The sequence below is a fragment of the Thamnophis sirtalis genome, unplaced genomic scaffold, assembly GCF_051295495.1.
Source record: "Thamnophis sirtalis isolate CommonGarterSnake01/CBP01778 unplaced genomic scaffold, rThaSir2_p1.2 scaffold_9, whole genome shotgun sequence".
In the NCBI taxonomy this organism is placed as follows: Eukaryota; Metazoa; Chordata; class Lepidosauria; order Squamata; family Natricidae; genus Thamnophis; species Thamnophis sirtalis.
The window spans coordinates 37,372,519-37,391,216 of NW_028261389.1; the positions used below are offsets into that span (position 1 = coordinate 37,372,519).

Here is an 18,698-nt window from a genome sequence, read left to right on the forward strand (position 1 = left end):
TGCCATATGACATAGGATTTTCATACATAACCCTAAACCCACAGATACACACAACACAATACACACACACACACACACAATTAGAGCATTATAAAAAATGAGATGGTTTCCTTCTTGCTTTCTAGTTTCAATGCCATTTCAGTTTTGTCTGTGTATAGAAAGGTAAAGATTCCCCTTGGACATATGTGCTAGTCGTTCCCGACTCTAGGGGGCGGTGCTCATATCCATTTCAAAGCCGAAGAGCCAGAGCTGTCTGAAGACCTCTCCCTGGTCATGTGGCCATCATGACTAAATGCCAAGAGTGCACAGAACACTGTTACCTTCCCACCAAAGTTGGTTCCTATTTTTTCTACTTGCATTCTTACATGCTTTTGAACTGCTGGGTTGGCAGAAGCTGGGACAAGTAACGGGAGCTCAGTCCATTACGTGGCACTAGGGATTCGACCGCTGAACTGCCAACCTTTCTGAGTTCAGCGTCATGGCCACTGAGCCACTGCGTCCCACCTGTGTGTGTATGTGAATATGAGAAGAAGACTAATGTATTGGATAATGTAACAGAGGAATATTTTTAGATAGGTACTATAGAGTGATAAATAAAAGCAGGAGAAATCAGATTTACAACAAACTTGTACAAAAGAAGAAGGAACATTTTTATCATTTATATTGGATTGGGTTCAAACCCTCTGTATGCCATTGCAATTATTAATCCTTCCTTCAAGGCATCCAGATGCTAAACTAATAAAATATTCCCATAAATATCTCTACTATTTCTAGATTTGCATCTTTGGAAAGAACAATGCACTAAACAGCTCAAGACATCATGGTTATCAAGCTATTTCAAACTCTTGAAAATATTAAGAAAACATGAGACTGAGAAAAACATATGATAACCTTTATTTGGCCTCTGTTCAAGATTTTGATTAAACACATCCCTGAAAAAACTTAAAAGAAAACACATATGGAAAATTAAAGTCTAAGATGATTGAATATATATATATATATATATATATATATATATATATATATATATATATATATATATATATATATATATATATATATATATAAATAATTTGTGGGTTTATAATATTCAGGCAGAAGATTCAGATGCTGAATAGACATTTTACTAATGTCTAATTATATAGACAACTACCAAATGATGGTGAGATAATGATGACTATATTGCTAAGTTTAAAAAAAGAGGAAATAGTCAAGCCAAGGTAATAGTAGCTTGGGAAATTGTGGCATGATTACTTCTTCCCAAATCTGTGGGAGGAAATTGAACCAATAAAAAAAAAATTCTCACTAAGAGATTTCTTATTTACAGTATAAAAGCTACCATGTCAGGTCCACCATCTTCAGCTTGGTGTCTTGCTGGAGTCCTACCATCAAAAGACTGGGGGGGGGAGGGATGGTGAGGGGGACAACAAAAGGGCAATAAACCAGCATGCATTTTTTGTGGGAATTTGAGAGGGAATTCATTGATAGGTGAAGAAAAGCAGATCCACATGGAACCAGTTCATGCCAGGCATCTTCAAGGTCGTTTGCCCTGAGTGTGGAAAATTACCAGCCTAAACACCTTAGCGTTCCCAAAACATTCTGGGGTTGGACTGGTTTTGGCGGGGGGGGGGGGCGGAGGGATGGGAATGAAGAAAATAGTTTTGTATTGATGTGCGGGAAACTCAGATTCCGCCTGACTTTACTGCAATCAGCCCCTCTTAGTAAAAGTAGCTTTCACTTCAACCAAATGGAGTCAAGGGTTTTTCTTCACTAAGGGATCAGAGTGGGACAGGTCAGACACACCATCTCCTATACACTTTATCATACATTATAATAGAAAAAAGTAATCAATAGATAAAACTTTAGGTATTAGCCTGCAGATTTTTCAAGATGGCTCACAAGAGACAATAATATTTTTAGGTTGTATATATTTTTATTATTCTTTTAGTTTTGTTATACTTTTTTATTCTTTCTTATTGTTTTTCCAAAAACATTGCTGGCTTGTGCTGTTTTTTATTTTATTTTCAAATTGTATTTTATGGCTTTATTTTTTTTTAACTTGTAAACCATCCAGTGAACATTTGTTATTGTATGGTACAATGAATAACTCTACTTTTAATAACACTAATTTCAATTAATTATATCTATTGAAGGCAAATGTGACGATTATCTATTGAGTAGCTGATAAAAAACTTAATTTTATTCTCTCTTCCAAATGAATTGAATCATTAAACATTGTGACACAATTGAATTTGAGATAGGCCTATATAGCAGCTTTAAGGAAATACAGTATACTACCAGTAACAATAGCACTTAGACTTATATACCACCCCATAGTGCTTTACAACATTCTCTGAGCGGTTTACAAATGTCAGCATATTACCTCCAATATCGACCCTGGAAGGATGGAAGGCTGAATCAGATTGAACTCCTGGCTATGGGCAGAGTTGGCTTGCAATACTGCATTCTAACCACTGTAGCATCATGGCTCCTAATCAGTTGTCTACAATCTTTCAGTTAGAAATAAAATAAATTTAAAGGTTAAATCTTAAAAAATATTTATATGTTCATCTATTCTATTTACTAAATGTAACATGAACCAAATTGATTGCAAAATACTTTCCTTTCTCTTTGTATTTGTATGAACAGGTTATAATTGTTCTGAATCATCTGTGAAATATTCCAATATTTTGAACTTGATTACACTGCATGGTGTCTAATTATTGCTTTTGAAAATTTCAGCTATTTAATCAGAGCTAAAGCAAATTAATAATGATCCATTGTGTATTTTTCTCCAATTCTTTCATAGTAACCTTCTGCCTTTCATTGATGTCACTCTAATCCTCCATATGTAAGTCATCATGTGATTAAAAAGAAGTAAGCCTGTGTTCCTAATGATTTACTCTAAAGAAAGTATTTCATTGCAATGCTATGTCAATGTTTTTTTTTGGAGAAAGTAGTTTAGCCATAGTGCTTAAGGCACCAGGCTAGAAACCAGGAGCCTGTGAATTCAAATGTTCCCTTAGCTATGAAAGACAGCTGGGTGACTTTGGGCCAGTCACTTTCCATCAGCCCACCCAACCTCACAGAATTGTTGTTGTGGAGAAAATAGGAGGAAAAAGTTGTGTTGGATATTTGTAAAAATAGTAAATATGGGATACAATTAAATAAATAAATCATAAGACAACAATTTATTATCAATGTATAAGAAATCAAGAAGACATCATGTATCTTTGTCTTATTCCCTGCTATTGAATCTTTTGCTATGCATTCCATGCAGCATGCTTACTTTAATAATATATCACTTTTGTAGCATTCAGTATTTCGTTTTCACATTAATGGAAAACATTATATAATTTCAGACAGTTTATTTTATCACATGATTGCTTTAAGTTTGCAAATGTACTATTAAACTTTATCATATTCATGTATTTCTCAATGATCTTTTGAAAAAAAATACTTTAGACTCCCTGCCCAGAATAAAGTTGCATTATAGACCTTAAAAGTTGCTCACTATCACTTCTCAGTGTTTCAGTTTGAATAGTGCTGTATAATTTTTGAATATATTCTTACGTTTTTCCTGTTTTAGTGAATAATCAGCAACACCCATAGAAACTCACTGCTTTGATCAGAGTGATGAAAGCAGCATTGCAATATAGTGCTGCAAATTCTATCCCTTTGTGGGTGGGGTGTAGTGTCAGTTCTGCTCTGGACATCAGCCTGAGTTTCTAAACGTTAAAATAATATTTAGTTCTCCAAGACAATGTAACATGCCAGCCCTTGTATTTTGGAGTTAAGGATGACGCTCATTCTGGGGTGGTTGGAGATGTTGGAAAAAAAGGTTCAGCTTGATTTCGACAAGGTTATTTCAGCACCCGTATCAGTGTGCGAGCTTGGAAAATCACGAGGGCAGCGGAATGGTTTCCTTTAGAGTGCCGTATTTTTAGAATCCGTTCTCCAAGGACCCAGAAGAGCGAAACGTCAAATACCGTCTGTGGGGATGGGGCGGCCGTCATGCCTGGAAAGATGCATCTGACACGTGGCCAGAGTCACTTGGGGAAACTCCGCAACTGACAAGCGAAGAGAAGCTGAGATGAGGCGCTGCCGCCTTGCCTTGCGGAAGGGGAGAGAGGGGGAGAAGGAAGACGGGGGCGATTCTCGCCGTCAGCGCGGACTGAGGGTCACCATCACCCGCTCTCCCGCCCGTCCGCTCGCCTCCACCCTCCTCGCTCCTCGGACCAGACTCAAACGCGGCCCGACGACAGCTCCGCCTCTCCGCCAGACAGCGCGGAGCCCCACCTCCGCCAGCCTAAAGCGGAGGAGAGGAGGCCGGGCGGCGCGCCTCCCTTTCGCGGCTTAGGCCGCCCCCTTCTTTCCTTCCCTGTCTCCCCGCCCTACTCCTGGCGGCGCCTTTCCCTGCTTGTCAAGGAGCGGCGGAACGAGTCGGGCCGGAGCCAGAGGGAGGCAGGGCGGGGGTAGCCCGTGATTTGGAGATGGCTCAGGGGAGGCCGCGCTGAGGCTGGAGTCGTCGCTCCCTGGAGGGACGTGACCTCTGCCGCGATGCTGAGGAGGATTTTACAGAGGGTGAGAAGGGGGCAGCGGTGGCGGCGCGCCGGTCTCCCTGTTGCAGCGCCTGGGTTGGCTGCCTGAGGCGCCGCGGCACTTCCTGCGGCCGGCCCAGCACCCGAGTGGGCGCTTTGACACCCAGCTGCCTGCCTGACTTTCCTCAGGCCTCTGGGGCTGGCCGCTCCCTCCCTTCCCAGCGAGCAGCAGCTCTTGCGACTACCCGGCTTTCTGGCCCCAGGTGCCTTCTCCGTTAGGCCCCCTTTCCCCCTGAATCTTCGTGGCCGAGGGTGGGAGAGAAGCCTGGGAGCAATGGGGTCTTTCGGGGAGGGGAAGGCTAGACTAGTGCCGAAGGAGAAGCGTGGAGCTGCGGAGGGAGGGCGGGCGACCTTAGGCTTCGCGTGGGATCGTCCCTGAGTTGGAGCTGGAGAGGCGGGAGAAGTTGTGGGACTCCATCTTGGATAGGGGAAAACGGGGAGAGGGAAATGAAGATGGGAACGGACAGACTTTTTCGCCTGTCGAGGATGCGGACTCTGAACGTTGCTCCAAGGCCTGGCAGAGTTAACTGCGGTTGGGCTGTTTCTGTTGAGGGTGTTGGCCTTTCCCGCATTTTTAGAATCACTTGTTTGATGAGAGTGGTGGCTATATAAATTAGACAGACAAGACGTTCATTCAACACAGCAGCGGATCAGAGCTCTGCACAATTGTAGGCGCTGTTGGACATTTGATTCACATAACTTCTGGTATTGCACCTCTTCCCTGAGATGTTCTTTTTCAGATACACATTGACACTAATGACAAAACAGAAGTACCTTTAACAACAGATGGATTTTGTTTAAAGTCCTTTTGCTGCTGTATTGAACTATGCATTGGGGAAGGCAAAAAGAGGGGGGGAAATAAAAGATAAGGAATGCTGCAAATTTTCATACAGAATGGAAGATGGAGTGGATGGAAGTTGTGAAATTGTATATGTAAACAATGCCTAGGGGCTGTATTGTTATAGTTGGACTTCTGGGAATATAGAAGAACTCAGATGTGTGGATACTCATGGTCTCTTTCTTGTCCCTTAAAATGTTACACAGCTGAAACGCTTCCTTACCAAATAATTAGAACATCAGTTTTTGAAATTCTGTAAGTATGTACTCTATTCAATAGGGAACATTTATAGGCATCCTTAGAAAGCCATGTGGATGGAGTGCAAGTTGTAACTTCACAACACAAACCCTAATTTACATGAGTTTCAATGTCTGATGCAAGTACATAAATATAAAATTTGCTTGTTAAGTCATAATGCAAGTTTTGTCGGTTACACCCTTTCTCCTTTTAACTTTCTCTACTTATGGATCCCTATGTGAAGATTCTTCGAGAATCCAGTGAGAAAGAAGTTACTTCTGTTGTGTAACTATTCTCCTTCTTTTTCTGAGAACTGCCAATGCAGATGGCATGATTCATATTGCTGTGTATTTCCAGAATATGAGCTTGTACTAGGATTCTTTAACTCGGATTATATGCACTTTGCATCTTATTATCATTTGTCATCTACTGTCTTACCATCATTGATAAACATTGACAGGCAAGAAATGTCACAGAAGAATGTGAATGTATGCATGTAAGATCTTATAATTTGACTTTTTGGTCATCTGTAGATTCATAAATCCAAGCAGAAGAATATATATTGTATTTCTATGCTGTGAAATATCTTCCTGGTGAATCATATTTGCACCTGTAATGTAACTGTTCTTGGTGCTTATACTTGTCTTATTTTTCCACATCTGTTTCATTTGAATATATATATATATATATATGTGTGTGTGTGTGTGTGTGTGTGTGTGTGTGTTTTATTTGTGCTGATAAATAAATAAAGGGAGACTAGTATAGATCTATTTCAAGCTATTTAGCTCTCATCAGCTAGCCATACCCTTACTGGGATTCGAAGGGTATGGCTAGCTGATGAGAGCTAAATAGCTTGAAATAGATCTATACTAGTCTCCCTTTATTTATTTATCAGCACAAATAAAAAACACAAATATAACAAAGGCAACAGTAAAAATATTGGGTTTCTGTTGTGATGGACTCTTGTGATGAGCCGATTGACAGATGATGGAAGCAGTTAGCTTCCTCCCATAATTGGGGCTTACCAGGGGTTGTGACTCTACATCTACATCTACATCTACATCTACATCTACATATACATATACATATACACTATTCCATATATAGTAATTGGTGAGTTTACTCACTCTCTTAATAAGTCTGGTAACCTACGGTACTAATAAAATCACTCATGCAATACAGATAGTCCTCACTACCATTTTCTGTGACCATTCGAAGTTACAGTGGTGCTGAATGAGGAAACTAATGGACAGTCCTTGAAGTTGTAGCCTACAGAGTCCCTGTAGTAATCTGATCGCAATTCAGGCATTTGGCAATCAGCCTGCAATTATGATAGTTACAGTATCTCATGGTCATCCCATGTGCAACCTTTGCTGCCGGCTTCTGACAAGCAAAGTCAATGGGAAACTGGCAGAAGATCACAAATAGTGATTACATGATGTCATGTCTAATGGCTGTGACAATTCGCCTAATGACTGCAACTGGAACTGCTGTCATAAGTCAATGAGGTCACAGGATATCGCACTTAGCAGCAGAGTTCCTGATCCCATCTTTATCCAAGGATTACCTATAACATAAAAAAAAGTTTCTATCATAAAATTTAATGCAATGTGTACTTATACTACCTAGATATTTTAATGTACATTTCCTGGCTGCCTGTACTAAAGATAAGGTTCCAATGGCAATTTCTTTCATAATGGTATTTTTAGTTAAAGAATCTTTGATAGTAGAGCTAGAAAAGTTCTGTACTAGTGACATTGAAGAATTGTTATTACAAAATAATATTCAGGAGAAGGTCCTATTGCATATTCATACTCTGTTTGGGTATTGAATTTAAGATTAAGAAAGGATTATTTCTCTTCTGATAGTGTAAAAACAAGACACAGTCAACAAGGAACAAAATTACTTTTTGTAATTCAGAACGTATTTTAATATTGCTGTCTAAAATGAGATTTTCCACTTTTGCAGCCACTTTGTGACTAATAAGTCATGGTGGCACAGAATTGCAGGCTAACTCTTCCCATAGCCAGGAGTTCAATCCTGATCTGCTCAAGGTTGACTCAGCCTTTCATCCTTCCAAGGTTGGTAAAATGAGGACCCAGATTGTTGAGAGCAATATGCTGAAATTGAGAGAGTGCTGTAAAAGACTATGAGTAGTATATACACCTACGTTCTACTACTCGATTGGCAATACAGATATTGCATTCCCATAAGTATTAATAATGTAAATTTATTAAAAATTGGATGAAGTTATTTTGACAAGACCTGCTTATTCATTCATTTAATTATCAAGTAATTTATGAAGCCAACTTACTCCATGGCAAATCTAGGTGGCATACAATATTTAAGAATAAATTAAATTAGAAGATTAAAAAGAAAAAACAACAAGAGAAAACAAAGAGACTATATGGAGGTTCAAAACAATACATTCTGTTACACAAAGCATTTCTCCAATCTGGGTGTCAGCCACCCTATTCCATGTCATGGGGGAAAAGTGGTTTAAAGTTTTTTTTTTAAAAAAAATATAGGTCAGATTAGAAGCTTTGAGAGGTTATTCCATAGGGCAAATAGAGTGATAGAGAAGGCCTACTTGTTGAGTCCAGTCAGATGACATAGTTTAATCAATGGGACCTAAAGTATATGAACAGTCTGAACAAGAGGGGCAGAACATACAAGAGATGATTCCTCTTAGCAGTCTGAACAAAAAATGTTCTTGACAAATCTGTGCTGATTTTAGTAATTACTGCATTGTTTTCAAGGGGCTTACAAATTAATCTTGTTGTGATCTGTTCTAAATTTCCCAGATGGTGTTTTGACAGATCTTCTTGAATCCTCTCTTCCCACCTTTTGAAGTTAGGGGCAATATTTTCTTTTATTTAGTCATCTGGCAAATCAACTATTCTCCAGGATTTCTAGAAGATAATACATAAAAGTTGAAACCAACAGCAAATTCATTTGAGTCTGAAGATGTAAATCTTTTGAAACTAAATATGCATTCCTTGACATATTTCTATGACTCAAGCTTCAATCCTGAGCTTTCATCTTTTTCTTCATATTTACATGGTGAAATATAATCTTGTTGAGGGAGGCTTGGTCTTCACATCTTCATAGGACTTTATTGGTGATTTCTGCTGACCTCCATTTTCTCGTTAGACTTCTTTATAATTGTACTTTTAGTTTTTTCTTTTAAAAGTAGTCGTTTTCTTATTCATTAAAATAAAACTTTCTTGAAGATTCAGATACACATTTTATCTTATAGATATTCCTCTACTCAGAGGGTACACTCTGAAAGGCTATTCAAAGTCCAGTTTGTTTATAAGACCAAACAAGCGTAAAAAATATGAATAGTGGAGTTCTTACCTTACATAAGTGACAGTGAGCGGTATATGTGCAGATCAGCAAACAGTGAACAGAAGGCAGGGGAAAATCCCATACATATATAGTGCACAGTAAACTACCCCTTTCCTACCTTCTCCCCCAACTTCTGGGACCTAGTTGGGAGTTGTGAACATTTGTTTATATTGATGAAAGTTCATAGAGTAATTTTAAAGTTTGTAGGTCAGCTTTATTTTCTGTTGATTGCTAAAATATAGACTGTATTGTATCCGAGAATGTATCACAAATTGAGTGGATAGGTGGAAGATTTGAAGGTTGATTTTTTTTTAAAGTTCAGTTTTTAATATATGCAACTTGGAATATTTAGATAAGCAGTAGTCAAAGAAAGTTGTTGTCTTAAACCTATGATTCACACTGCATAGTATATCTGTGCATTCACATCACATATAGAATTATTCTGTAGGGAAAATATATATGAAGAGAAGCAGTTATTGGTAATGATTATTTTTGTTTTTTGCTTTCTTTAAATAAAATTTTAGCAACTCTACCTCCAGAAAGTTATTTTATTTGGCTTCTTCTATAAGAATTATCTGTTGCTACATTCCTAATCATAGAATAAATTTGGGAATAATTTTATTGCTGACAGTAGTGCCCAGAGCAAGGCAATTTGACAGTAATAATATATTACATTTTCTCTTTTTTTCAGACTCCAGGCAGGGTTGGATCTCAGAGCTCTGAGTCGGATTCACCTGCAGCCCCTGGAAATGCAGTGGATATCAACAATGAGAGTACTTCAGAGGTACTATATTGCAAGAATATATGAATTTATTACAGAATGTAATTCAAATAGTTTTGTAATCTTACAATATTGCATAAATATTGATTTGTATGGCATTTAATTCTGCATTTGACATACTTCCTTTGTAATTAGTTTTTGGCAGATTAAGTGTGAAAGCTAGAAGTAGAAGAAACCAAAATGAAATACCATTTTACATAACAGATATCAGAAAATTTTGTATATTTTCACCATCAAATGTATCTGTCTTCTGGTCTGAATTAATGCAAAATGTCTGGAAACTATATAGATTTGCTAGAATAAATAAAATTAAACAAATCTGAGCCTGATTGCCAAGGTTAATGGCATATATAGCAAAAAATAGAGATACCCATTATGATACATGGGATGATATTCTAGAAGAAAATAATTGCTCTTTGAAATAAATAATCTGACCATTGATAACAATGTTGCCAAAAACACATCTGCTTTTCCCGTCTGCTTGTAACAGTAGTGAAAAAAATAATATTTTAATTAATTTGCCTCACAAAAGCAATCACCTGAGAAACATCTCACCTTGAAGTATTAGTGTAACCATGGATAGTTTCTTCAGAAACTATCTCTGAAGGTATATTTGTGTTTGCCTCCATAGCCATTTCACTAGTAGACTTCATTTTTATATTACCTACTGTACTTTCAGAGTATAAGATGCACCTCCCCACCCTAAAAAGGGTGAAAGTGTGGGCATGTCTTATACACTGAAAGTAGCCTCACCCACCCACCAGCCCCAATCCTTTGGCCTCTGCCTCCAGCAATTTACCTCCTTGCAGCAAACGGGCTTGGGAGGCTGCAATAAGATATAATAATCCCTACAGCCTGAAACAGCTGATGATCTGGAGAAATTGAAAGTGAAACTTGCTGTTTGCTCCACATGGCAAATTGCTGGGAGGCAGATTTTTTTTTCTTGTGCTAATCAGGCTGTTTGCTGCAAGGAGGTCAGTCAATAACTATAAATGCCTATAGAATGCTCAAGTTATTAGACTTATTTTTTAAAGACTGCTTTATTATTGTTCTAGATAGCTTAACAAAATGAAGGAGCTTTTTAAAATAAATGCTTGATCTGAAGAGGCCCAGTGCTATTGTATCTTGTTTTAAATAGCAGAGAATAACTATACTTCCAGAAAGCACATCAGTTTTAACAGCATCTGTATAAGTATAGTCTGAAATGTAATAGTACAAAGTGCAAATTGTCTGTACTGTTTGCTGTTTGTTGCAAAGAGGCAAATTGCTGGGAGGCAGATATTTTTCCCTTGTTTTCCTCCCCAAAAGCTAGGTGTGTCTTATACTTCAGAGCGCCTTATGCTCCGAAAAATACTATTTATTTTACTTATTATTTACTCTAAATTGATTTCAGACGTTGTTGTCCATAGAAAGGAAGGATTTTTCCATTGTATTTTTGCTTCATAAAAAGTTGTTTGACAATAATAATAATAATCTTCATCATTGTCATCATTACTACAAGCTAATGCCATGAAAGTTAAGATATCCACTGACAATCCTAACTGCCGACTTTGCAACAACAAAGTCGAAATTGTTTCACATTTAATATGTGAATGAAACAGAATTGCACAAACTGAGTACAAAGCTAGACATGACCGAGTTGCTAAATTAATCCATTGGTCATTATGTAAAAAATATGACTTACTTATATCCAAAAAGTCATGGGAGCACAAGGTGGAAAAAGTTACCGAAAATGAGAAGGTCTTGTGGAATTTTTGAATACAGACAGACCATCATTTGGAATACAACACACCAGATATCACGGTTGTAGAGGGCCGAAGTGTACAGTTTATTGATATCGCTGTACCCAAAGATGCCAGAGTCGAAGAAAAAGAACTAGAAAAAAAAATGAAATATTGCGACCTGGCCATCAAAACTACATGGCTGTGGATGAAACATGTAACAGTGATACCCATTGTCATCGGGGCACTTGGTACCATTCCAAGAATTTTACAAAACACATCAAGAAATTGCAGCTTCCTGCAATAACACCAGCGGAACTGCAAAAAACTGTGCTACTAGGAACATCATATATTTTATGAAGATATTGGTTGATACCTAGGAAGCTGGCAGCAACCCGTATCAACCATTAGCACCAGTCAGTTGTATTTGTGATGCATTTTTGAAAGTTCAGTTGACTTGAGTTTCATGTTTAATGAATACAGTATTATTATTCTTAATAATAATAATTTTAATCTTAATCTTTAATCTTAATCTTTAGTCTTAATCTTTAATCTTAATCTTTAATCTTTAATCTTTAATCTTAATCTTTAATCTTAATCTTTAATCTTAATCTTTAATCTTAATCTTTAATCTTAATCTTTAGTCTTAATCTTTAATCTTAATCTTTAATCTTTAATCTTTAATCTTTAATCTTAATCTTTAATCTTAATCTTTAATCTTAATCTTTAATCTTAATCTTTAATCTTAATCTTTAATCTTAATCTTTAATCTTAATCTTTAATCTTAATCTTTAATCTTAATCTTTAATCTTAATCTTTAATCTTTAATCTTTAATCTTTAATCTTTAATCTTTAATCTTTAATCTTTAATCTTTAATCTTTAATCTTTAATCTTTAATCTTTAATCTTTAATCTTTAATCTTTAATCTTTAATCTTTAATCTTTAATCTTTAATCTTTAATCTTTAATCTTTAATCTTTAATCTTTAATCTTTAATCTTTAATCTTTAATCTTTAATCTTTAATCTTAATCTTTAATCTTAATCTTTAATCTTAATCTTTAATCTTAATCTTTATTACGGTTACAGACCAGCAATAGACAAAATTATCACTTTACAATAGTGTCAAAAGATACTACTACTACTACTACTACTACTACTACTACTACTACTACTACATAATTTTAATAGTAATAAAATATATGGTATCAAACAGTATGGCTCTTACCCTTGGCCACGTGATGGGAGAGCATGTAAGTATGAGTGTAAATATAGATTCTCTAAAAATTATTATCTACAAGAAATTGGTGCAGTAAACATCTTGAATTTTGTAATCAAATTTTCTTTGTGGCTTTTGCAGCTGCACAGAATTTTACTACTGGACGTGCAATAGCCGGGTTTGAGTCCCGGAGGTTGATAGTCTACATAAAAATTGTCTGTCCCCCCCCCCCCCCCGGTAATCTCTCTAATAAGGGGAGAATATATATTGACCTAAAAACTCTGTATAACTCTCAGTGCAATAAAACGTGTGATATCTTTGACTTCTCCTTTACCTCTTATATACATACTAGTTCCGCTAATAGGGTCTTGTTATACCTGCATTGGTGGAATGCTGAGGGGAGGATGTTAAATCTGGCTCTGAAGAATGCTATTCTATATTTCAGGAAAATCAGGTCGTTTAAATCTTGATGGTTCCCACATCCTGTTTAATTCTGTTCCTACTGTGGAGAGGCATCCTATTTATTTCTGAATGGAATTTCATGTCTTTTATTCTATTAATGACTACGTGCTTAACTTGGTCAAACCTAGGGATGTTAAAAATGCCAAGGAGAGCCCATAAGAGCCCAGCTGGTGGTCTATCACCTGTTTCCAGGTGGAAGGGAAGTTATCTGTCAATGCTAAAGAGTCCCTCTAGGAAGAAATGAATTTTTAGCCAATAAATAATCATCAACCAATCAAGGAGAGAAGCAACCTGGAACTCTCAGTTGGATTGTCAAACTGTTTTTTTAAAATAATTTTTTTAAATTTTCAAAACAAACATACAAATCCTCCTTCTTTACATATTGTAGAAAGTGTATCAGTTGGTTACAAAAGGCTTTTGTGCATCTCTTCCACTGTCATCAAATATAATTCATATTAATTCTAATATCTTAACTCAGATATTTATTATATTTATCAGATATTTATTATATTTATTAGATATTTATTATACCTCCACTTTTATTTGACTATAATTATTTAAACATCCTTCATCATAAAATATACCAAGATTTAATACATAACCACATGCTGGCATTTCATTTACTTAGTTATAAAATCCTCCATTAACATTAAATCCTCATATCCTGTTTTAGCTAAACATCCATAATATTTAATACCAAAATTTTCTAATCCTCCATGATATAATTTAACATTATCTTTCTTTATTTAATTATATCCTATATCATAACTTCCCCCTATTAGTTAAAACTTAGCTGTGTCTAATTTTGTTCTTTTTTATTGTTATTGTTATTAATAACCTTTATATATAGTCCAAAAATATTTCTAACCTTCCCTTCACGGGTAACATTCAATATTCATATCCAATTTTACTTATCATAACAGCTCAACATTGTATACATTACTATCATTATCAATTTTTATTTAACTATACCTATTATCACTGAATTTAACTAAGTTTAGCTAATTTTAAATTATACTCTTCCATCTATCAACCTGTACCTCTCCAATAGCAAAACAATCTTGTCTTCTGCCATTTGTGGATCCAGTCCTCCAAACATCTTCTTAAACAAATCTGTATGGACTCCTTTTTGCAACTCATTGTTTATAGTATCTCTCATATAATATTGACGCCCTCATTCTGTTTCCTTTTTCAGCTTGTCTTTAATACTCAGCAGTGTTATCAAATATTTTGCGAATAGTATTTCATAGTCCATAAATTCTTTAATGCTTTCTTCTTCTTCTATGTCCTGTCTTTTGAAATAAATTTTCTCTCCATTTAATTCCTCTTCCAATATTCCACTCTTTCCTCCCTCAGAAATAAACCAATTGCCATGAATATCAACAGGCTCAATCTCTTTATATTTGTCTTCCATTTCAATTGTTTGAATTTCAATCTTATTTTGTGTTTGAAGAACATCCTCAGTTTTTTCATCACATTTCGTTGCCAAATGCACCAAATAATCCAATTTTCTCTCAATTCTTTCCTCTGTATCCAACACCCTCTGCAGAGCTAAGAGTACTTCTCGGAGAGAGGCCATGTTTATACGCAGTTGTATTTTTTCTTAGAAGCTCAGCAAGATTGAAACACTCACTCGCAAACTCTCTGCAAGCGAAAACAAACTTCAAATGGACAGCTGTAAAATCTTATCAGATCTTAAGCCAAACAGCCAAGCAATAAAAGCTTAGAATGTCAAAGTCAAAACAATCCCTCTGTAGCTTACAGAGAGTCACAAAGAAATGTTAGAAGGATAATCCATCCATTTGAAAAAGTTTTGCTTAGAATCAATCCATGTAAATAGCATTTAAAAAGTAAGATAACCACTGTCCAGAACCATTACAAAAATCAAATTCGCCGCTAAGTTCTTCTATTCTTTGATTTCAATTAGTTTTTAGATTTTATAGGCAGTTCGTTTTTTTTAAACAAAAGTTTCTCACCAGCTAGAAACACTTTCTCTTCCACATTGTTCTGTTCCTATCTGATGCCACCCAGACTTTGTCAGTCTTGACAGACTGGAATTTTTATTACCAGCAGAAGACTTTCCCTTGCTTTTTTTTTAGAGATTTTGCGATATCCCTGAGATCAGCAATATGTAATCTTCCGTTCACCATCTCTTCGGGATGATTTAGGTTCGTTGGAACCCCCCAGCAATAAAAGTGTTGACTGTGATCTCAGAGTTTTGAGATCGCACGTCTTCTCGTACGGCTTCGGCCCCTCCTCTCGAACTGTTGTTTTGAGGTTCAGTGTATACTTTACTGTTGTGACTCAGCAGACGTCTCCTGTGAGTCTTTTCGGGATGCAAGTTTAACAATGCAGCTGGGGCTCATTAGTGGGTCTTCTGGTGATAAAAGGATGGATGGTGCCATGCCCTGGTTGCAGGAGTCAATGTTCATTCATGCGTTTCAACATTCATTGATCATCGGTCGTGGTTTATTTGAAAGACACTTGGAGAAGTGATTGGCTTTCTGTAACCCTGATTCAAGGAGACACTTGGAGAAGTGCATTGCTTTGTAAGAGTTTTTGTTTGGTATTCTGTTATCTCGTCAGAGACTTTATTTATGTTTATTTTTGGGCTCGCAGCCAGTCTGAGCCGAGAACTGATAAAGTGAGTTCCTTTTAAGTTTGTCTGCCTGTCGCCTGTTAACGAAGCGGAGAAGGGGGGGACAGAACACTTTACCATCTTATAAAATTTATAAGATTGTAAGTTTACCTTCTAAACAATATAGATACAAATAATTATAAAATTATCCAGAAATTTATTTTTAATAATTTGATGAAGAATAGCTAACATCATTTTTTCTTGTTTTGCATATCTCTTGGCATCTGTCTTAAATAGTTTTTAGATTAATTAAGAAAATTTAAAAGTATTCAAAACATTAGGAAACATTAATATTATTTGAAATGGTGGTATTCATTATACTGTATATCTACTATATTTAGTTTACTTACCATTTTACATTATTACTTAAAGCAACTTTTTCAAGAAGGTGTTTTCTATCCAATGTGTATAAAAAGAGAAACAGCATTTATAATGTGTGAATAGTACCATAATGAAAATATTGGGATAGGAAAAAAAAAGAAGACAGATGCTTCATAAACTGCCTTGTTTGGTTCTGGGATGCTGCTACTTTCTGGTTGCTTGTGGCAGGCATGAACGATCAAATCCAGAAGTGCAGAGTTCAAACTAGTACCAATTCCATAGGCATCTTCCCATTTTGGCCTGGGAAAGACTAGATAAAGGCTTAAAGATACTTCATTTTTCAGATAAAATTGTTCTCCAAGAGCTTGATTTTAATTTTAGCTTTTCTGAAAAGTATCTATGATAGGAACATACAGTATAAGGTGATAGTTGTATAAAAGTTACATATGGAAACATTTCCTTTAAGCATTAAAATGAAGTATAATTAATGAATATAAATATTATGGTTTACATTGGTTGCCTTTATGTATTGAGGGTTTTAATTTGTTTTGAATTCTATTTTAAGGTACAAATCTCCAAAATTAAATAATATGAAATAAACTTTAGTGAAGGGAGAGGAACTTAATTCTGTATTACTTTTTAATCATACTACAGAAACAAAAACCCTCTCACTATATTTGAGCCGATTATCCCTCTTGAAGATTGGTTTATTTCTCCATCTTTGTAGTCTTCTGTTTATGTTAATAAAAATACATTGATGGGAGACCAATTAAACATTTTCATATTTCAAATGTAATTATGATTTATCTTATAAAATTATTTACTTGTGCCAAATTGACTTGCAATCTTTATAAAAAATAAAATGGTAAAAATCCAGTATTTAGCATTATATATCTTATTTGATTACTTCTGTCTCATTTTTTAATAAATACATTGGAAAAAAAGAGACTAGTAGAGTTGCTATATTAGTCATTCATTACTTTACTATGGAATGTAAAGTTTGATACTGTTTAGTTCATTATTCCCTATAAGTGCATATAGGATTATAGCTTTAATTGTGATTTTCAGTTGTCAGAGTGTAGAGCAGTGATGGCGAGCCTTTTAGAGACCGAGTGCCAAACTGCAACCCAAACCCCACTTATTTATCGCAAAGTGCCAACATGGCAATTTAACCTGAATAATGAGGTTTTACTACCCAAAATAAACAAGTTCAGTTAGTTGTTCTAAGAATGTGATAAATGCACTTTTATGGCCCTTCTTTCTTTTTACTTTTGAAATATTATGTTTGTAAAAAAGAAAAACTTTTGTAATATCATTTCTCTCTTTCTCTCCCTCTCTTTCTTTCCCCCTCTCTCTTTCCCTCCCCCCTTTCTTTTCCTCCCTTTCCCTCTCTTTCTCTCCCTCTTTCTCTCTCTCTCTGCCGGTTTCACTTTCCCTCTCTTTTTCCCTCTCTTTCTCCCCCATGCCTTTCCCCTCTCTTTCTCCTTCCCTCCCTCTCTCTTTCCCTTCCTCTGTCTCTTACTGTCCCTCTCTCTGCCTCTGTTTCTCTCTCTCTATTCCCCCTCTCTCTTTTTCCTTCCTTTTCTCTCTCTGTTTTTCTCTTTACCTCCCTCCCCCCCTCTCTTTCTCCCCCCCTCTCTCTCTTCGTCTCTCTGTGTGTCTCTCTCTCTCACCCCAATAAAGCCAGTGAACTCTTCTTAGAAGGCTCTACTCAGGCAATTGGAGAACAAACTGAGCTTTTGAGAGCGACTGCAAACTTAGGAGAAGGAAAGCAAGCTGAGTCTCTCTCTCTGTCTCTCTCATATACATACACACACACACACACACACACACACACACACACACACGCACACACCAGTGGTGGGATTCAAACAACCCAGCTGGTCATTAAGTCATTAGGTCATCAGTGGTCATGTGACTGGGTGGGGGCTGAAAATTTGCAGGGTTTGATTTGAAAGGCACTCTGCACATAATCCGAGACAATCCTGCCACCAGAAAAGAACACACCAAGGGGAGCAAGCACAGGGCGAGAAAGTGGGCAGCAAGGGATATGTTATTGCTGCAGAGATAGAGAGTGGTGTGCAAGATCCCTCTAGTCTCAGTCTCAGTCTCAGTCTCAGTCTCAGTCTCAGTCTCTCTCTCTCTCTCTCTCTCTCTCTCTCTCACACACACACACACACACACACACACACACACACACACACACAAACAAACACACACATCTTTGCAATTAGATCTCGTCAATGCACAGGTTATTTGATTGTGTATCTGTAATTTTTGAAAGAAGGCAAGCAAATTACAACTACCAGAGGTAATTGGGGGTGAAAAAAGAGGAAGGCCAGGGAGGGTTTTTCTAAATAGAAGGAAAGGAGCGGGGACCATTCACAAACAGGCCCCTGGTATCAACTTAAATGGGAGGCGCGAAATGAAACTGCATCCACCAATCAGAGCCCTGTTCTGCCCATCGCTTGTTTTGGTGCATGTCTGGCAGCGTTTTGTCTGTGCTGGGGTGATGGTGTGTGTGCCCACAC

The 18,698-nt window shown here is 36.6% G+C and overlaps 1 protein-coding gene across 2 annotated transcripts in view; it reads left to right on the plus strand.

Annotated features, from left to right (window-relative positions):
• The first annotated feature begins 4,395 nt into the window (after positions 1-4,395).
• Positions 4,396-18,698, plus strand: part of EEA1 (early endosome antigen 1) — a 66,508-nt gene continuing 52,205 nt past the window's right edge. The window contains exons 1-2 of one of the 2 annotated variants that reach the window (XM_087723358.1): positions 4,396-4,584; positions 9,719-9,811. In XM_087723358.1, coding sequence (XP_087579484.1) covers positions 4,561-4,584; positions 9,719-9,811 — 117 coding nt within the window. In that variant the 5' untranslated portion in view covers positions 4,396-4,560. The remainder of the gene's footprint in view (positions 4,585-9,718; positions 9,812-18,698) is intronic. The other variant, XM_087723359.1, reaches the window with a different exon arrangement.